Source organism: Balearica regulorum, chromosome 5, assembly GCF_011004875.1.
Source record: "Balearica regulorum gibbericeps isolate bBalReg1 chromosome 5, bBalReg1.pri, whole genome shotgun sequence".
Lineage (NCBI taxonomy): Eukaryota > Metazoa > Chordata > Aves > Gruiformes > Gruidae > Balearica > Balearica regulorum.
The window spans coordinates 55,883,484-55,904,314 of NC_046188.1; the positions used below are offsets into that span (position 1 = coordinate 55,883,484).

Sequence of the window (20,831 nt, forward strand, 5' to 3'; positions counted from 1 at the left end):
TCAGCAGACCTTTGTTTTGTGGCTTCCCAGGAACATTTCAACATCTTGGAAGCTCTCTTAATGAGCAGAAGGGTATAGACAGGTTTGTGCCTGTTTTGGGGTCATCTGAAGAATGCCAAAGATGTTCAGGTGCCCGTTTCCTTAAAGTACTCAGTAAAAGTAGCTTGGCCTGAAAAATTATGTATTAAAAATAATTCCACAAAAAGCAAATGAAGAAATTCTATGTTGTGGATGGATGGCGATATTTGTATCAGACTTTGTTAGATACAGGTGTAGTACCACCTTTTATATGTGCTAAGTGTCTGTTAACTCATATTTCGTGTCACACTGTATACCTCCATTTTGGACTCCATTTTAGCTGGTACCTTATGCTACTTAAATTCAGATATTGAGTTAATGACAATGACTTAAGTAAAATGTTATTACCCTTTTATATGTTCAGTCCTAGACCATCTGAAGTCCCTAATTCTGATCAATGCCTATATCACTAAGCAATACATACATAGACGAGTGACAATTTCCCTCCTACAGAGTTCATTTTCTAGTCTGTCACATAATTTTACTCAGACTTGTCTGTGGGAAGTCAAATCACTAATGGTTTAAAATAAAACATCAAAAGCTCATCATGGGTGGACACAGTCCAACTAATAGGTACGTGCAGTGCAAGAACAGCTTGTTAGAACAAATATGGATGGTAGCCACCCAGCAGCAACTGCCATGCCTCCTAGCAGTCAATCATCAGTGGCAGAGAGGATCAACTCACAGAGGGGATCACATGAGCATTTCCCTCCTATCTCAGGTAACATCAGCTGCATGGTTTCAGACGCCTCTATTACATACTTAAGATATCTGTGTTGACTTCTCCAGAAGATGATTAGGAGTGTTGGTACAACTCCTTCTGTGTACAACAGCATTTCCAAACAGCAGTGCCACGCTGAAGGCAATGAGAATGGGTTCCTAGGCAGGGTCTGTATGGAGTTATGTGGTGTTTTCTGCCTGTATTTCAGACTGTGCAATGGGTTTGTTATTTGGTATGCAAAGTTATGAGAACATTTTAATAATTTGTAGACTTACAGTGATGGAGCTTATTCATATTCCTTTAGGAGTACATTGGAGCATGTGTGGTACTCATAGCAGCTGTCACTTCTATTACCAGTTGCCTGTATCGTAAACTGTCTTCAGGACTTGTAGGCTTGGGACTAACCTATGCTCTTATGGTAAGAATCTCAGGACCCTTTTTGTCTCTCCCAAACGTTTCTTTGTAATTCTTCAGGGCACAAAGATGAACAGGAAGATTGAAGGTGTCTGTACATCTGTAGTGGGTACTGTAACATCACTGAAACCATGTGTTAACTTCAGTTCACATTCAATGGTTGACGTATTTGAGCATATGCTTTCTTCAGTTTTTAGATAAAATATTTATTGAAGTGTTAGTTCAAATATGTCTACAAAACATGACCAAGTCGAATCATGTTTTTGTATTGTCTTCCATTGTGAAGAATAATTTTTCAGTGCATCAATTGTACTTGCCCCTGTACATTGTTCTATAGACTGTCAAACCTTAAGTTACCAAGATGATGTCTTTTCACCTGTCTTTACTGTTCCCCTCCCTCTTTCCTGTTGATGTAGATCAGATGTCCATAGCACTAAAGTATCTATGCACTGCAGTTAGGAAATTTAACATTTAGTCATTGTTGTCACCCTGTTGATGTGTACTGTACAGTTCATTCACAACATCAGCTTATTAAGGCTGAACAAGTGTTACTGCTGAGAAATGAAATGAATGCTGGTCAAATGATGCAAACTACTAAAAATCTGGAATTTAGTAGTGTATTTGCTTTACATCAGGTGTCTAACTATCTGAATTGGATGGTTCGTAACCTGGCTGACATGGAGATCCAGCTGGGTGCGGTGAAAAGAATCAATGGCCTTCTCAAAACAGAAGCTGAAAATTACGAAGGGCTCCTTTGTAAGTGCAGTTTTGTTCAGCATGCAGAAGGAGCTTGCTGAAATTTTAATGATTTTGCAGTGTATTACCATGAAAAATGTAGTAAATAACTTAATGAGCTGATGAATTTATTATGAGAGAGTGGTTTGGTTTTGGGGTGTTTTTTTTTTCCTCCCCTGTGCTCCTGGTACAGCTTCCTCACAGATTCCTCAGAACTGGCCAGACAGAGGGGAGATCCAAATCCAGAACCTCAGTGTCCGATATGACAGCAACTTAAAGCCAGTGCTAAAGCATGTCAATGCCCACATCTCTCCAGGACAAAAGGTAAAGAACTATAGTTATTCTGAGAAGCTTTTTCACAGCATAGAAATCAGAGTTGAAAAAACCATACCACAGTATGTTTTGATGATGGAATTACAGAATTTTTGCTCTAAAAGAATGTAGTGCACTGGAAAGCAGTCTGCGGGTTTCTTAGTTTGGTGTGTTTACGCATACGGTAGAGTGAGAAGGCAGAACTACACACCACTTCTTAGTATCCCAGTGTCCTGCTGTCAGCACACTGTGCCAAAAGAAGTGACAGTGACTCCTTATTGTGTTAGACCTACTTTCCATCATTCCCATGTAGCAGTCTTGGCTTTATTCCCATAGTTGCTCTTCTGCTTCATTGTGTCTTTTCTCTCTGTTGTTTTTTTTTTTCCTCCTTCATCTTGTTTGCCTGTGTCATTTCTGCTAACCAAGGCCACCTCACAATCCTAAGTTTTGCCTGGCCAGCCCTCCTTCTGCTCCTCTGTGTCACTCTCCTATTGCTCTTGTATATAGGCCTTGATTTATCCCTAAGTGCTCAGACCCCTAAAGAGTGAACTTAGGGACTCTGTTACTGCCAGTTCAGTTCAGGAGAACGTAAGAATCGTGTGGATCAGAACAGTTCCTCCATCCAGGCATCTTAAGTGTCAAATACCGACATCCATTTCTGCTCACCTGATGTTCATCTGCTTTCTGTGTCACAGATTGGGATCTGCGGCCGAACAGGCAGTGGAAAATCCTCCTTCTCTCTTGCATTTTTCAGAATGGTTGACACTTTTGAGGGTAAGATTACACTTTTTCATATCAGTTGAGCTTAACTCCTGAAGGTGCTTTGGTGCCCTTCCCTTAGCAGCAGCAGCAGCTTTGAAGTGCAATTTTTGAATCTGCAGGATACACTCTCTGGCTTTGTTTAAATATGATATCATCTGTTACCTAACAGCTGTGCCATTGATAAGCTGGATCAATAAAAACTCTACTTGAGAGAAGCAAAAGTCCGAGAGTGACACAGGACAGCCTTTTGTGCTGATAAATCACAACAGTAGGAGCAAAGCATAAAAGGAGAAGGTGTTCAAGTACAGTGAAAGATCCACGCACAAGGCACAGATAGGACCCACTGGGCCCAGAAAACTCAGCAACTGTGGATTGCAGTTTGGCATGCTGCCCTGGAATTTTCCGCTCTATATCCTGCTATGTGTGCCAAGTCCATGTGCCTCACGAAGTGTCTTCCTGTGCATCTCAAAAAATTTTAGCCTCAGTTTCCCAGCCATGTCACCCACAGAGCCCTTATGCAGAGCCAGACAGTTGTATGTGGAGATAAAATTTCAAAGTGCTCAATAGTAATTTGGCTTTCAGAAACACTTGTTTCCCCCTGGTAACTAGTCCCTGGTTGAATTAACCTCCTACTTTGTTTTTTGATAGATGTTTATAATGATCAAGCAGATAAGTAGTGTGTCTAATCATTCATAAAACATTACAGTTATACTTTGCATTCTTCCCAGCTCATGCTTGGTCTCAAGAGAATTGTGCTTGCTGCTTAACCAAAACTTGTTTCGTTGGTGAATAAGGGGATATGCAATTCAAGGCCTGTTCCTGCTGTGCTGTATTGTGTGCTGAAAGTGAGCCATGTCTTTTCTAGCAGCTGTGTGGCAGGACAAACAGTCTAGCAGACTGTCCATTTTCTTTTGAATAGGAAGGATTATCATTGATGGCATAGATATCGCTAAGCTCCCCCTGCAGACGTTGAGATCCAGGCTGTCAATCATTCTCCAAGATCCTATTTTATTCAGTGGAACAATCCGGTAAGCACTAAGCACCAGCAATAAAAAACATATAATGTCTTATATGCCATTATATATTATAATTATACTATATAGTGATTTTTACAGAACTGCTGATAGCAAACTGTCCAATTCTGGTCTCCTCAGTTGGAATAGAGAGGATCACTGCCTTCTACCTGTGCTTGTTACTCACCTCTGCCACACTGCACCTTCCCAGTGCCTGAGCCTGGTCAGCATGCTGTCAGCAGAAAACATCCCATGCCTGGGAAGTAGGGAAAGCCACTATTTATTCCTCCAGGATTGAGTAATCCGTTTAGCTCACTGATCAAATGTCCATAACCCGGCACTTCTTGAAACCTTCTTTCTCCTACATCTGTTTTCGTCTGTCTGCCTTAAAACATCAGATGAAACAGATGCAGACTAAAAAATTTTTGTAGAAAAAGAGGAAGCAATAGAACAATATGAGAAGTACTGTGGGGAGGTCTGGAGTGTTTTATCCTGGAGCCTATATCCATGTTGCTTTTCTAGTCTTTGAACCATTCTTTCATCTGTGAGATCAAACACCTTCTTTGAGAGGATGATGCAGTAGACAGTGGCAAAAAGCTCCGCAGTTTCAAACAAATGTCCTTCCCTATGTCTGTGGCATTTACCTTAGAAAGGAACAGTACAATCCTCAGTGCAGTTACATCACCTACAGTTACAGTTTCTACATAAAAGGCATTAGAGTTCACTGAAAATGATACAGGCTTCTGTAGTTTACTGACTCAACACTAAAACAGATCCCAAGATTATCTCCTGAACTTGCCTGAATAGAGCGTGATTCATCCATGTCAGAAGAGGAGGTGACCGTATACCTTTAATTAACCTATTAAAAATGTATTTAGGCCAGCATTGGTCATTCACAGCACATACTGCAGGAGTGAAAAGTAAAAATAAAAAGTGTCACACATCACTGAATCTTTTATTTCTGGTTATCATTCTATATATTAATATGTTATGAGATTCACATTTGTTGTTATCATTTCTGAGATACAGCAAGCTAAAATAACATTCATCTGTTCATAAATCCAAGGTTTGTTCAGTTGTAGTGAAGTGCATTTCATAATTCAGTATGAAGCTTGATTGTTCTGTTTAGCATTTCTATAGCAGTAAAGAACAAAGAGATCTTGCATTTGAAAGAGATGGTAGAATTTTGGCCTTTGTTAAAAAATGAATGTTAATTTTAAACTGCTTATATTCACAGCTTTTTTTCTTCAGAACTTTTTCTAGTAAAACATGAGAATTTATTTATTCAGAACAAAAGAAACTCTAAAACCACAAAGATACCTGCAAAACAAGAAGCTTTTCCTGTTCTGCTCAACTGAGTCAAATTTTGTTCTTAATCACATTGGTATAAATGCTGACCAAATTCGCAAAATTCAGTAGATTTATACCAATGACAGATCAGAATCAGGCCCAGGTCTTTAGCATACAATTCTGATTATTTGCAGGTTTGTCTCTAAGCGCACTAAAAAAAGAAATACATTGCAGAAGTTTATATTGACTGATATTCTTGAATTGCACGTAACTGTAGGTTTAACTTGGACCCTGAGAAGAAGTGCACTGACAGCATGCTGTGGGAAGCATTGGAAATAGCTCAGCTCAAGCATGTGGTGAAAGCACTCCCTGGGGGCCTAGGTAATAAGACTTCTTTCTTGAGAAGATTGCTTCCAGTGTTCACAACATTGCTGTTTCACATTTACTATTTATTAAAAAGGTAGTTACTGAAGAAAAGGTTTTTTAGGTTTATGGAAGGTGACAAAAAGTGCTTGCCTGCAGGCAAAGGTCATATACCCATCTAAGTCCCTTACCAACTCTACCTGTGGGGCAGAATCCTGTTTCTATTCCAATCAATGGTAAAATTATTATTTTATTTCAGTATGTCTTCATTATGAAGCATTGAGGTTTACGCGTCCTGTGAATTCAAATAAGGCGTCAACAAGACAGATGTTATCTAGAATACATTCTTTTGTATTTTTTCCAATAGTCATGTCCAGGGAGGATGATCTCAAAAGCTTAAAGGTGTGAATCATTTGGCCGTGGGGGAAAAAAAAAAAAATCCCTTAAAAATGGTAAGTTATACAACCTTAGGGTAAAGAAATGATGGATGCCACTTGAGATGGATGGATGCAGCGAGATGCAGTGTCCTAGAATGCATGTGTTCCAGAGAAACTCGCTCTTAAACATCCTCAGCTACTTCGATGATGTTGTGGTTTAACCCAGCAGGCAGCTAAAACAACCACGCAGCCATTCACTCACTCTGCTCCCCCAGTGGGATGAGGGAAAGAATCAGAAGGGGAAAAAAAAAAAAAAAAAAGAAAAGGTAAAACTTGTGGGTTGAGATAAAGACAGTTTAATAGGACAGAAAAGGAAGAGGATAATAATTATTACAGTAATGATAAAGGAATATACAAAACAAGTGATGCACAGCACAATTGCTCACAACCCAAAACTGATACTTGGTTCATGAGCCGCACTGTCTCTTGGCCCACCCCCCATTTATATACCAAGCACGACATCATGTGGTATGGAATATCCCTTTGGTCAGTTTGGGTCAGCTGTCCTGGCTGTGTCCCCCCCCAGCTTCTTGGGTGCCCCCTGCTTTCTCATTGGTAGGCAAGTATGAGAAGCTGAAAAGTCCCTGATGGCTTAGCAACAACTAAAACCATCAGTGTGTTATCAACATTATTCTCATAGTAAATCCGAAACACAGCACTATACGAGCTACGAGAAAGAAAATTAACTCTATCCCATCTAAAACCAGGACAGATGTCTAATAGATATAAAGAACATAGAAGGTTGTTTTGAACAGTGGAAGTAAACAGGCAAAATTGGGTCACCAGCAGCTGTAGACCTAGGAAATGTTACTTTGAAAACGTTTATGCTGAAAGTGAAACATTATTTTCCAAGCACATGCTCTACTCTAATCTGACCCTCTCATACACATACATATGCAAACCCCATAAATACTGTTTTTGCTATATCATTTCCAGATGCTACAGTCACGGAAGGGGGTGAAAACTTTAGCCAGGGCCAAAGACAGCTGTTCTGCCTAGCAAGGGCTTTTGTGCGGAAGACGAGCATCTTCATCATGGATGAAGCCACAGCCTCTATTGATATGGCAACAGTGAGTTTGGAGTGTTTCTGATTTCTTGTTTTCCTTGAGGAGGGGACAACTGCTAATATGTGAAGAAAAAGGTGGAAAGCAATTCCATCTACTCTGTGATATGCTGACACCATATTTAGTGGAGACATATTTACAAGTCCAGGTAGTTATGAGTCATTGCTAACTAATCTAAAGTGCTTTTAAATCATTTTACTAGGGGTTTAGTAGTTACTCCAGCATTGCTTGCATTAGGAAAATGAATCAGGTTATTTTCATTGGCAGTTTGATTTCCTGAAGTAAACAAAGCTTTGGAAGGTCAGCGGGGATGGTCAATAAAGGGTAAATTGGCGAGCAGACAGATTTCTCCAGCATGGTGGACAGGACAAGTCAGGAAGCTAGAAGGCTTAAAAGTAGAGTCAAGGAAATAAAAAGAGACATAGAAAAGACATACCGGATTATTGCATTAATTGCCTGAAATTGCTGGACAGAGGTTAAACCACACAATAATAGTGTACAGACTGGATTTTAGCCAAATAGAACAGTACATTCTTAAGGGGTTTTTTTGTCTTTTGTTGTTACGAGAAATGTTTCATTCTTCATCATTATTCTATGAGTAAGAATATAATTGGAGGGGTTTAACAGCTACAATTTTTAGTTCTGTAAAATGTTAGTGTTACACGTGTCAGTAAAGTTGGGAATTATACTGTACGCAGCCCAGTTAAAATGCATTTTGAATTTTGACGCATTGATGATATAGTTCCTCTCCTGAGATACCTTTATTTGCTATTATCTGTTTTTTAGATATGTATCTGTGCTAGTGACATTTCTAGGCAGAGTTTGGTGCACAATAGTGTGTTTCCTGAATAGCAAAGGATGAGTACTTGTTGAGTGAGACTGTATATGTTAAGACCATCTTAAATATTATCCCCACTGTTACATATGCCAGGCACAGCACACTCCCTTGTTTATCCCTGCCACCCCTTGGTGTTAGGTGCCCCCAGCGTGCGGGGACATTCCTGGGCTTCCAGCAGGCTGAAGAACACACCGCAGAGGCGCCAGCGTGCAGGCAGCCTTGCAGCACCTTGAATTCATCTTTGATTTCCTCACTGTAAAACTGAGGTCAGGATAGCAAGGGTTTGGGAGCCAGAGCACAGCTCTTGTCGGTGCTGAAGCTCAGAGGCAGTGGGGGTGGCAGGAGTGAGCAGGGCTATCTAACTGGAGAGCAGGCTCTGACTTTATTCTGACATGTAGTTAATTTGTCATTTCTGCAACAAAGGATCAATAAAAGCATGGAATGACCAGTAGTTGCTTAAGCCTTCTTAGTGTCTGTGTGTCTCGTGTAACTTCTGTTGTTTGAAAAGCAACAAATGTTTTTCTTTACACAGGAGAACATACTCCAGAAGGTAGTCATGACTGCATTTGCTGACCGTACTGTGGTTACAATAGCAGTAAGTACAGTCTCTGCTGCCGTTCTAATGCAAACAAGAATCAGAAGTGCCACATTAGTCAATTCTTGTCAAAGTTAATAAATGTGTTAATTTGGCCATTAATCTTTTTTTAATGTGGTGTTTAAGTGTAAGATTTCTTTTCCATTTTAAACTACTATTTAAATATATAACATCAGCTTCTTAAATGTGTTGCGTGATGCTAAGACTGATAGCCTGTAAAGGCATGTAATGTAAGTGTGCAGTCTATTTTCTGTTACCTGTTTTAGGCTAATTTAAAATAGAATATGACTGACTACTGTGAAATCAAACTACAGTAATCATTTAACTGAGGACAATTAAAATTGTGTGATAGTACTGCCACTGGATAAAGCAATTATGTTTCAGAATCTAAACAAATAAATGAGATTCTTACTAACTTTTAAAAATAAACATTCCATCCCTGTTGACAGTGATTGAACTTAAGTTTGCATGTTCTTGAAGTGATTATACAAAGATCTTGAGTATCTATAAAAAAATTGTTTGTGAAAGATTTGACCTGAATCAAAGCAGTTGGCTCAACAGGTATGTCAGAAGCAATACATATCTTCCAGCCCTTTATTTTCTAAAAATACGCGTATTTCAGGGAGGTGAAATAAAGTCATTATGCTTCTTAACATTTAAAAATTAAACACAAGTCAAGAAATATATGCTCAGTGATCTTACAATATCTTTTTAATTTCCCTTAGCAAATATGTAATGGAAAATTGGATTTATCTTATGATATCCATTCAGTGTGTCATTATAAAAGAAAGCAAAGGAATCATAAGCATGAAATTTCCTGATTTATCTGCATGAAAATTCTGAGTTGCACTGCATTTTGCATTTATGTATCTTTTTCAGTTTGTTTGGGGGTAGGCTGAGAAAGTTTTACTAGTCTTTCACTCTCTTTTAGTGAGTTTTAAACTGCACAGTTCAAACAAACAGCATTTTGGAATAAACTTACTTTTAATGTTTTTATTTCCAACTGTAAATGTGGTTCACAGTACACAGGTTTATATTTAAAATGCTCTGTAATAAAAACATAAGGGGGGGGCAACGTTGTGTAGTGGTTTGTTTTGGGGTTTTGTTTTTTTTTTTTTTTTGAGAAAGCCATGTATTCCAAACTTGTGCTTATGAAGAATAAGAATAGGAAGAGTGTAGTATTGGGTTTATATTATCATCTATGTTACCTTACCAGGATGGCAGCACTGATTGTATTATACTGAAAGAGATCAGACAACAAGGGCAGGAAGTACAACTGGAATGTGATATTTCAGTCCCCTCCCCCTGCCTGTGGACTGGATAAATGTCACAGGAGGACTGCAGCAGAGATGAGATTTGTAGATGCCATAAGCGATTATTTCATGGAACATCTGGCTAGAAAGCCACAGAAGGAAATAAAAGACTTGTTTTGGTACTGATGGTGCCCAAGATCTGATTAGGAGTAATGCAGACCCAAAAACTCCAATGCAGTTACATTCAACATTAAAGAGTGGAATTCTGTAAAAATGAGGAAGCTTGCTAAAAACAAAACCAAAAAATATTTAGGAGGGAGAGGGGGAAGCTACAAGAGGAAGTAAAGAAAATTTCAGTCTACAGGGATCAAGGAAAGTACTGAAGGATTTTATTCAAAAATCCCAGAGCCAATGCATGCTATTCATTAGGAAATGTTTGAGTAAAGATAGAAAGAAGCTGGTATGGCTAAACAAATAAAAAGGACTATTAGAAACAAGAAGGCATGCTTGTAAAAGCTGAATTAATAGCCAAATAAAGAAAACAGAAATTATCATAAGTTCTGGGGTGTTAGATATGAAAATGCCATAAGGCAGGCCAAAAAAAAAAAAAAAAAAAAAGTATGAGAGCAGCTTCTGGAAGGTATCCAAACTAATAATGAATGCATGAATCTTTGAAACACACCAGGAGCAGAAGTCTGTCAATCTATGGGGCCATTTGATGATCAACACATGAAAGAAATGCTCAGGAAAGATAATAGTATTGCAGAAAAGCTAAATTAATTATTTTCAGTATTCACTGTGGAAAAAGCTGGGGAAGTTTCTTCCTAATAAAATAAATTAATCAAATGTTAGGGCTTACTAGCAAAAGGGTAGAGAACAAAAAAGAAAACATCGGACCACTGTATAAGTCCATGGTTCACACATACCTTGAATATTGCGTGTAGTTCCAGCCTCCTCGTCACCAGAATGACGTTACAACTGAAAAATGAGAAGCACAAGGATGATTGGAGGTGTGGAACTGCTCCTTATGGGGAGCAGCTGAGTAGGTGAGGCCTCTTCTGCCTGGAAGAAGGACAACATAAGGACATGTGAGAGGTCTGCAAAATCATGAGGCAAGAGGCATCAGATGAAGCTCTGAGCAGCAAGACCCAGAGCATACAAAAGGGATACTTATTCACACAGTGGGGAGCAAGCCTGGAAAAACCTTTTCCAAAGGATGTGGATGCAAAACGTTTATGAAAGCTCAAGAGAAGACATAGGCAAGGTCTTAGAAGAGAGATCTATTTGGTTTTACAAATAGACAAACCACACCAAGCTCAGGAACCCCCCTGATCTAGATGTAGTCCAGGAGTGGGAAGAGTACCCGCATGCAGCACCCCACACTCGCTTGCCCTGTTCCCACTTTTCCTGGCTACCTTCTTATGGCAACATCTGGTGGCAGGACTCTGGGCTAGGGGACAGTGTAGTCTGAACTCATATGACAATTCATATTCAAGTTCCTATGTGCAATTTAGGTACTTGAATATCCACGTGGCTCTTGATCCGTTTATTGATCTGCAGTATTTTCACAGTAAATTAGGATGAAAAGTAGGATAAGTAGCCTTAATCAAACTTGAACTTGATAGGAAAATTAATTTCTGGAAGTCTGTCTTATCCTGGAATATATTTGATAGATACAGTGAACGGCATTTTATTTGTTTTTCAGCACCGCGTGCACACAATCCTCAATGCAGATTTGGTTATTGTAATGAAGAGAGGAGTTATTTTGGAATATGACAAGCCTGAGGTTCTGCTAGAACAAGAAGACAGTGTCTTTGCTTCTTTTGTACAAGCAGATAAGTAATAAACATAAATGAAGCATTTTAAAGTACAATTGTATTATTTTCTAAAAATGTAAAATACCTGTAAATAAATACTATTTCATAACAAATTGAGCTTTTCCTTTTTTAATAAAGTGAACCATTTTTCTTCATCTGAAACATGAATGAATTATCCATGTACTTTCCTTTTTTGTATACTACTACTCTTCTTTTTATTTGCTACCAAAGAATTGTGAAATATGGTTGAAACAAACTACATGGGTGAAATATGACAGGATACACATCAAACAAACATAGCCAGCATGGAGTTTTTATGTAACTCTTAAATGTCTCCTGTCATTTTATTAACATGTTATTTTTTTATGCATCATAGCCCTGTTGTAGGTAATGCTCAGGCTGACTAAATGGAGAAGGAAAAATTATATACCAAAGGTATTTCTCAAAAGCTTGTATCTCTTTTAATCATATGACTCTGTAAAGCTTTAATATCTAAATATAAAATCTATAAAACTTTTTTTATATTGTGGTTTATTGATAGTGCCTGTGTATCTTGCTCTCCTTTAATACCTTGTAGAAATTAATCACAATCTAATTCTTTTAGTTTGTCTTACGCTGCCTCACCTCTACCCCCATTGAATCATATTATACTGATTCCAAACAGGATTGAGCCAGACTCCCTCCCAAACTATGAGGAAGCTAAAAGGCGGCAGGTTGTGATAAAGTAGCAGTGTATAATGCATGCTGTTTCCAGACCAGTACAGATGTACCAATTCATCTGAAAATTACATCTCCAAATGTGGTAAATAAACAGTATTAAACCTTTCACTGTAGCTCAGAGCCGTGAGAGCTTGACTCATTGTCTCCTAGTTTCACATATTTCACCCACTGTCACACTGTCTCTAGATTCACTGTGATCTTTACCAATATATTATGTATACTTATTAAGATAACTTGTAACCACTGAAATTATCCTAATTGGGCTGGACAACTATTTATCCCTGCCCTATAGATTCATTGTGAGAATCATTCCAGGACTTAATGAACTGCTAAGAAGTTAGAACATCAGTGACCCAATGGTAGGCTACAATTTTTCACTGTTATTTTTTAAGCAACTTTGGCTTTACATTAATTTTTGTCCTCTTCCCTTTTTTGAAGAATTTCTAGCACTGGGGAAAAACTCCTTTCTCGTTTTTAATCTCTTTAGCCTGCTCAATTAATTTGGATTTTTTTTAAAAGGTTTTATTTTCTAGAAAAAGACATCTCAATGTTCTCATGGGGTACGTGGTATTTTTTTAATGCATTACTTCTAGCACTGCAGCAGAGAGCAAGGAAAATTGAACAACTGTTTTTGCTGGTTTAGTGTTACTAGTTTCACAGCAGAGTATTTGCAGCATCTGCCTGCTATTATTTGTGTAATAGGTAAGGGCATTAAACTGGGGCCAGAGAACATAAAACCAACAGGAGAGTGTAGGATGAACAATGGTGTAAGTGGGGAGGCGGAATACAGTTAGGCAAATGAAATGCATGAGCTCTGCCATTGCCTACTACAGCAAAAGAGGGGAAATGGGCAGTTGGGAGATACCTTCTCCTCCACGGAATAATTCTGCTGGGCAGAGTCAAAGAAAAAACAGCTGCAGAACTATTGGTGTGTTTTTACCCTGGGATACCATTAGGGCTAAGAGAAGAAATGGGAGACAGGTGACTATCCTTCCTGGGTGGCGGAAGGGCACAGTGAGCACAGAGCAGGTTTCTACTACAGCTACTGTGTGTGCTGTCTCTTAGCTGCCCAGTGCTGGTCTAAGGCAGGATCTCATCCTGTAAAGCCTTAGGAAAACACCACTGTGCAGGCCATCTCATGCTCATGCTGCAGAGAGAGATCCTCAGAAGCTTTGCAGCTATCTGTGAAAGATCGTAAATCCTAATGGCAAGAAGAAAGATAGAGAGAAGTGAGGTTTCATATACTTTTAATAAAGTGCCTGGGATTTGATACTGCAATTTGGACTAGCTCCTATTCCATGAGCTTCTAACAACCTTACCTGGAGAGGAATGCAAGGGAATAAAGGACACAGCACGTTGGTAAGAAGACTGCATTATGTCTTGCAGCATTAAGAAATAAGAGCTCAAAGTATAAGTGTCATACATTTCCATTGTAAATGAGGCTTATACTTCACAAAGCAGCCTTGCAAGAGAGTAGGGTGAGTTGGTTCATATCCAAAGATTATTTATCCAGCAGTGTGGTACCATTAAAAAGATATGTGTCTGAACAGAGAGGCCTCTTAGCTACCACATAGAAAATACACTTCACATTTCCTCAGCAGATTTTATCTAGTCTTGTTTATATGTGGCCAAGTCCCAGGGAGTTTCTGCCCCTAACTCCAAAGAGTTAGAGTCTCAACAGTGACCAGAAGCAGTATCTAAGAAAATTATTTTGTGGTGGGAGGCTCACTGCCATTATCTGAGTCATTAAACCTGTTTCCTTGAGATAGGCATTCCAGAAGTTGCTATTGAATCAGGCTCACAAAAATATTTTGCATGGCAATGACACATTACTAAGCAAAGTACTGTACTAGAATGTGTGCAAGACACCCTCAGAGCAGCCATGTGAAGCTGCTGAGGGGAGCTGCCACCTCCAGATTTTATTTCTCCTCTGGCATGGGACTTGGCTCAGTTCCAAAGGTGCTAGTGGGATAGGCTGCCCATGGAGATGCAACCAGGGTCTGGTTTATTTTGATTGTTTTCTATTAAGCGCTCCCATTACACAAAAACCTTTATAGCATTTATCCCCTTGCCTTAGCATGGTGATTTCATCCTGATCTACTTATTTCCAAGGGAATGTTGTTTCTGTGGAAGGCCAGGAGGCGCAGCCATGCCTGCTGCACTAGCTCTCAACCCAGCTCTGCTCATGCCTTCCCTGTGGCTTTGCATAATCAACTCTGATCTCTTTTCTTCTGTCTACCCACTCATACAGCAAGGTGATTTGTGAGGCTTAATTCACATTAGGCTAACACTGTGTTACCTTTGAAAGAATGGTCTGCTTCTAAAGGCAGAATAATACCACGCTGCCAACTAAATTTTAAGTTAACGGTTATAGTAGTATCTTCTTCGATGGCCATTAAAATTAGGATAAATTGGGGCAGGATGGAGTTTTGAAATGTAAAACCTCTTTGTGGGTGGAAAAACTTACCCCTCATGATTCAGGGGGGGATTGTTTGTTCCTGTGAGCCCAATTTGTTCAGCAGCTCTTAACACAAATATGTTGGCTCACTCAGAAAATCTGACACTTCTTTTAAGTATCTGTCACTTGATCCACAAAGACAGGGCTTCTTTTTATTCTGCTCTAGAAATTCTTCAGCAGAAGCCACTTGCTTTGCTGTTCCATCTCAGCCAACAAGTGCTCAGAGGTGAAGGAAAAGAAGTGGCAAATGGCAGTCCCAATAAAGAACAGAAGTGGAAGCAAGGAAACAGCCTTCTAGCTCTGTAGAGTTCAGGACTGCTAAAACCAACATGGTGAGCATGTTGATGGAACACCCCTCGCTGCAGTAAGCTCCATGGGTTGTTCCTAGCACCAGACTATGAAGCAATTTACCTTTCCCTTTAAAACACTCCTCCCTGACACATTTTTTTTTCCTATTCTACATTCATGTAGTTACCGCCCTCTGGAGGAAAAGGTACAGCATAATACAACGATTAGAAGAGAGCGTAAGGAAAAATGGCACAAAAGGAAGGCATGACTGCCTCTTGAATACCTATGTTCATCTCTGCAAAAGTGTGAACTGTTACCAACCACATGGTGTTATAGATCCTCTTTGTGCTCACTTCAAAATGCTGGAAGTAACTAGGAGCTGCTATCAGCTGGAGAACCCCACCTTTGACAAGTGAATCTTCAAAATACTTCATCCATTTGTGTTTTTTTAAATGTATGGAAAGAAAAGTATAAAAGTTAAAATATTTTTAAGTCAAATTGTATATATAAACCATGTACTTAAAGTAAAAGTGTAGGTGCAGGTGACATATTCACAACAAGCACAAAAAAAATGTCTAGCAGTCAAAGCGATACAGAGGAAGGGGAAGTATCTCCGGCTAAGCTCAGTGGTCTGGCAGCCAGGTACCAGGGCGCTTTGTTGTCATTTTAGTTTTATTTATCAAAGCAGCAAGAAAGACAATCCGGAACAAGAGAAAGCATGGAGTATTGGGAAACTGACCCCTCCGAGAAGAATGGTTGTGTCCAAGGACATACAACTATTCATACATAAAAACCCAGAAATAGTCTAAAGTAATAGTAATCATTTAATTACAAGACCTATAATGACTGTTCAGAGAGATTACTTGAAAATACTGTTGTGAAATCCCTAAGTGGGCCACAGTAAGTAGCTGTAGGTGGTGAAAGTTAATTTCAACCCCAACTGGCTGGCTCCTAACCATCAACCGGGCAATTACCTTGCCCAGGCAATCAATGTCAATAATTGCTTACAGTATGTACCAAAGCACTTAGAGCCAAAACTGAAGGGAAAGTCCATGGACACATACAATCAGAAAAATATAATCATAAATCCATGGCACTAAAGAAAAAAACCTCTTATTTGTAATATCCTAGGATGCTTTAGCCACTCTACAACTTCAGTGGCTAAACTGAAACAGCAACAAAATATTTAAATCAAAGTAAACACATGAACAATACATTCTTATACACATGCTCATGTATGCATTTATACACACACAGACATCATACTGCCACACACAAGTTCTAGCTTCCTGCTTTCTTTTGTTGCCTCTTCTGGTGATTTTGATGTCTGTCTGGAACTTCATGTCACTGTGGGGTAACCATTTGTGGGTAGATCATTCATTTGCAACATTTACTGCTATTTGGACAGTAGACATTTTCCTGAGCAGTCCCAGCTTTACATCATTTCATGAGCTCCTTCTTTAAGAAAAATCCTTCCTTAATCAAGGCTAAATAACTCTAGCAATTTTTCTAAGTTGGAATGAGCCCCTTTAGTTCCAGGTCTCTGTTTAACCATTATGTCCTTGGACTTGGCCTCTTCAAGCAAATTTCCTACCACTGCCCACCCGATTCACTAGATTAATGCAGCACCACTTTGTTTTCTATTTCACGGAATAATCACTCAACCTTAAACCACATCACCTCGTGAAAGCAGCCACTGTCAGTGAAGGAAGGTACTGGCAAATCCATCCTCGAACAATTACTTACAGAAATCGGCTCTGGGGAAAGGGGATCGCTCACACCACCGCGGCCCGAAACCCGACCTCCCCCTTCCTCAGAAAAAAAAAAACAAAAAAACCCCAAACAAACAAACAAAAAACCCCTGAGGTAAAAAGGTAAAGAAACGCACCCAGCGCTCAGCGGGGAGCAATCCGGGACTCGTCTTCCCCCTTCCCTTCCCACAGGGCGATGCTGAGAAGCGGCGCCCATCGGTTTTTAACCGCCTTCCGTTGCGCCCGTTGCCCAACGACCGTTACGCGGACGCGCGCGGCTCCTCCACATACACGCGCGCGCGCGCGCGCGAACGCCTCAGTCCCTTGTCCCTCCGCTTCGGGCTCGCCGAGGGGCCGGTACCGGCTCGGGGACCGCAATATCGACCCCGGGAGCGGCCGAGTCCGGCCTCACACGCCGGGAGTGGGGCCGGACTCGGCCGCTCCCGGGCTTGGCCGCGCCGCCTGGTGGCCGCCGCGTACCCTACCACCTCCCCGCCGCCGCCGTATTGCCGGGGCCGGCTACGGCGGGGGCTGCGGCGGCGCCGTGCACCCGCTCGGCCCCCGCGGCGCGACCGTCCCCCCCCCCCACACTCCCGCCCCTGGCGGAACGGCGGGTGCATGGGGCGGTGCTGAGCGGTGGAGCGGCGGTGGCGGCGGGGAGCCATGCTGTCGAGGAAGGGAATCATCCCCGAAGAGTACGTGCTGACCCGGCTGGCGGAGGATGTGCCGGATCATGCCCGGTACCGAGCACGGGAGCGGCGGGCGCGGTTCGTGGGCAAGAACGGTGCCTGCAATGTGGCCCATAAAAACATTCGGGAGCAGGGACGCTTCCTCCAAGACGTCTTCACCACCCTGGTGGACCTCAAGTGGCCCCACACGCTGCTCATCTTCACCATGTCCTTCCTCTGCAGCTGGCTGCTCTTTGGCATGGTCTGGTGGCTCATTGCCTTTGCCCATGGAGACCTGGACCACAGCACTCGGCTGCAGCGTGACCCCGGAGAGGGAGCGGTGGGGGCCTCAGCCAGCTTTGTGCCCTGCGTGACCAGCATCCACTCCTTCACCTCTGCCTTTCTCTTCTCCATTGAGGTGCAGGTGACAATCGGCTTTGGGGGACGCATGGTGACAGAGGAGTGCCCGGCTGCCATCCTGGTGCTGATTGTGCAGAACATCGTGGGACTGGTGATCAATGCCATCATGCTGGGCTGCATCTTCATGAAGACCTCGCAGGCTCACCGCCGGGCCGAGACCCTCATCTTCAGCAAGCATGCGGTCATCGCCCTGAGGGAGGGCAAGCTCTGCTTCATGCTGCGGGTGGGTGACCTCCGGAAGAGCATGATCATCAGCGCCACCATCCGCATGCAGGTGGTGAAGAAGACTGCCAGCCTGGAGGGGGAGGTGGTACCCCTCAACCAGATTGACATCCAGATGGAGAACCCCGTGGGGGGCAACAGCATCTTCCTGGTCTCCCCACTCATCATCTACCACGTGATAGACAAGAACAGCCCCCTCTACGACATCTCTCCCCTGAACCTTCACCACCACGAGGACCTGGAGATCATCGTCATCTTGGAAGGGGTGGTGGAGACCACTGGCATCACAACTCAAGCCAGAACCTCCTACCTGGCAGATGAAATCCTCTGGGGCCAAAGGTTTGTGCCCATTGTGGCAGAGGAAGATGGGCGATACTCTGTGGACTACTCTAAATTCGGCAACACGGTGAAAGTGCCCACCCCTTCGTGCACTGCTAGGCAGCTGGAGGAGGACAAGAGCATTATGGACACCATGCCATTGTCCCCTAAAGGAACAATAAGGAAAAGGTCTGTCAAGCTAAAGCCCAAATTTACCATAAGCGATGAGCCTTCCTGATGCCTTTTGACTGGGAAACTCTGTTAGGGCTTTGTGTCTGAAAGATCTCATAAACTCAAAACACTGAGGTGGCCTCTTACTTTTTTTTAAATTCAGGTTGGTAGCACAAGGTATGTTCTGGTGTTATTTATTGTGGGATAAATCTAAAGCTAATTATATTTTTTTAAAGGTGTGAGAAATTTCAAGCAGCACTGGAAGTAGGAAAATCATGGTCTGCAGCTTTAAATCTCAATTCAGACTGTCCTATTTAATTGCACGATCATTTTGCATTGATTAATCTGCAGGTAATGATATTTTCTCAAAAAATAAATGTATATTTATCTTCAGAGATTGCAGTATTTAGGGTCTTGCAGTGTCCTGAAGTCAATAGTTTTTAACTGTTTTTTTTTTCTAATTTGAACAATCAATATAGCAAATAAAATATTAATAATTAATAAAGTAGGCTGAATTTAAATTATAACAAAAAGGTCAAGCAATGATACATATGACACAAGACCAGATCTGGAAGTGTCTATGTATTATACTCTATGTCTCAAAGAAATTAACTGCCAAATTTGCTTTATCCGTATTGTATTATATGGAGCCACTCCTACCACATGCAATATGAAATGTATTTGAATATTTACTTTTGTTTATTTTAAACCCCTTTACACTTCCAAAATAAAACGTTCAGGAATACTTTTTTGGATCATACATTTCTGATTGTAAGCAGTGTTTTGTCTTTAAAAAGAATAGCAGATAGTATACAACTGAAATTAATTATAAATAGGAAAAATTCTATATTCTAATTTCTAAATGAAGTGAAGCAACATCACACACACACACACAGAGTCAAATGGCAATAGGATAAGAGTAAAAAAATTAATCTGTCCCTTAGGTCAGAGTGAATTCTGTTAGATAATCAGGGAATATAAATAGAAATCGATATTTTAAATGAAAGGGCAATGCTGAACGCTGAGATTGTATCTACATGCAGTAGGCAAAACCTTTCACTCCTTCCTCTTTTGTAAAAGAAGCCGAGGGTTTTGTGCTTGGGGAAAGGAGGGATGTGTAAGACAGTGTGGTCACTTCTGGGATGCTGTGTCACAAAATATACTCCTGCTGAGGAAACGATTCCCTTTCAGTTTACATTCTGACCTCCCTATGCAGCCAGTGCCTGTCATGGTTTTTAGCTGAATTCAAGGTCTGGCATTTACCAGCAAACATGAAGGAGCCATGTTCACCCCCTCAGTTCCACTGTGCCAATCGGAGCAATCCTTCTTGGCACACTGCTGCAAATCCTCTCTCTGAGGATATCGGTAGCAGCAGCAATTTTATTTCTATGCAGGTTTATTAGGAGATAGCAACATTATTAACTACGGTGTGCTATTAAGAGGGCAAAACTGCCACTCAAGTAAAAAAAGATAATGTCCGAATAAAATCTAAATAAGCATTACACAAGCTGTGCAGGAGGGCACCAAATTACTTTCAAACTTAATTATTCAATGGGCTTCTAGTATTAAGTTCTTGTGTGTTATGTGGTTCACGATGGACACCTGAAATGGTTTGGATGGGCAATAATAGGGCAAACTTTTGATGACTTGTCAGTGTAACAATATGACAAACTCATTCAAAAATGTGACAAAATTTGCGTATTGACTATGGAATATTTTCAGGCATCTATAAGAAAATGAAATCATGTTGGGGTAAAATCAAAGGTTGTTTTAAAATTATAAAATAGTAGTTATATTTTCAATATTTATGTATTTCAGTTTTATGAAGACTTGTATCAGCATTATCAGACTGCCAGTTAAAAGAATAAATGCCAGTTTGGTTTCCAAATTCCCAATACTCTTCTGTGAACAGCTCTGAAAATGTAGTATGTGTTTCACAACGAAAAGACAGTCAAACTAGCATTAACAAGTAATCCACAAAGAACATTTGGAAAGGCATATTTTACATTTGTAATCATAAAAATTCCTATTTTTAAAAATAAGGAATGATTAAATGCCTTGGTGATTAAATTTCTTCTGTAAGACTGACTCTAATTGTCACGTTATTTTCCAGCTTTCCCTTT

The 20,831-nt window shown here is 40.7% G+C and overlaps 2 protein-coding genes and 1 long non-coding RNA gene across 5 annotated transcripts in view; 2 read left to right on the plus strand and 1 right to left on the minus strand.

Annotated features, from left to right (window-relative positions):
• Positions 1-12,205, plus strand: part of ABCC8 (ATP binding cassette subfamily C member 8) — an 80,626-nt gene extending 68,421 nt beyond the window's left edge. The window contains exons 31-39 of one of the 2 annotated variants that reach the window (XM_075755031.1): positions 1,104-1,217; positions 1,849-1,969; positions 2,142-2,272; positions 2,956-3,034; positions 3,942-4,050; positions 5,603-5,706; positions 7,062-7,195; positions 8,560-8,622; positions 11,581-12,205. In XM_075755031.1, the coding sequence (XP_075611146.1) occupies positions 1,104-1,217; positions 1,849-1,969; positions 2,142-2,272; positions 2,956-3,034; positions 3,942-4,050; positions 5,603-5,706; positions 7,062-7,195; positions 8,560-8,622; positions 11,581-11,718 (993 nt within the window). In that variant the 3' untranslated portion in view covers positions 11,719-12,205. Of the gene's footprint in view, positions 1-1,103; positions 1,218-1,848; positions 1,970-2,141; positions 2,273-2,955; positions 3,035-3,941; positions 4,051-5,602; positions 5,707-7,061; positions 7,196-8,559; positions 8,623-11,580 lie in introns of those variants that run through there. The other variant, XR_012835774.1, reaches the window with a different exon arrangement.
• Positions 1-17,324, minus strand: part of LOC142602094 (uncharacterized) — a 53,621-nt gene extending 36,297 nt beyond the window's left edge. For both annotated transcript variants that reach the window (XR_012835775.1, XR_012835776.1), the window contains exons 1-2: positions 17,047-17,324; positions 10,802-10,937 (exon numbers count right to left, since the gene is read on the minus strand). This is a non-coding gene — a long non-coding RNA (uncharacterized LOC142602094). The remainder of the gene's footprint in view (positions 1-10,801; positions 10,938-17,046) is intronic.
• Positions 17,325-17,370: 46 nt separating this feature from the next.
• Positions 17,371-20,796, plus strand: KCNJ11 (potassium inwardly rectifying channel subfamily J member 11). The gene has a single exon (XM_010312206.2). The coding sequence runs from the start codon at positions 17,573-17,575 to the stop codon at positions 18,773-18,775; it is 1,203 nt and encodes a 400-aa protein (XP_010310508.2). The 5' UTR covers positions 17,371-17,572; the 3' UTR covers positions 18,776-20,796.
• Positions 20,797-20,831: the final 35 nt, after the last annotated feature.

Excerpts from the sequence above, each read along its gene's own strand:
- KCNJ11 (XM_010312206.2), top strand. The coding sequence starts at position 17,573 with ATGCTGTCGAGGAAGGGAATCATCCCCGAAGAGTACGTGCTGACCCGG.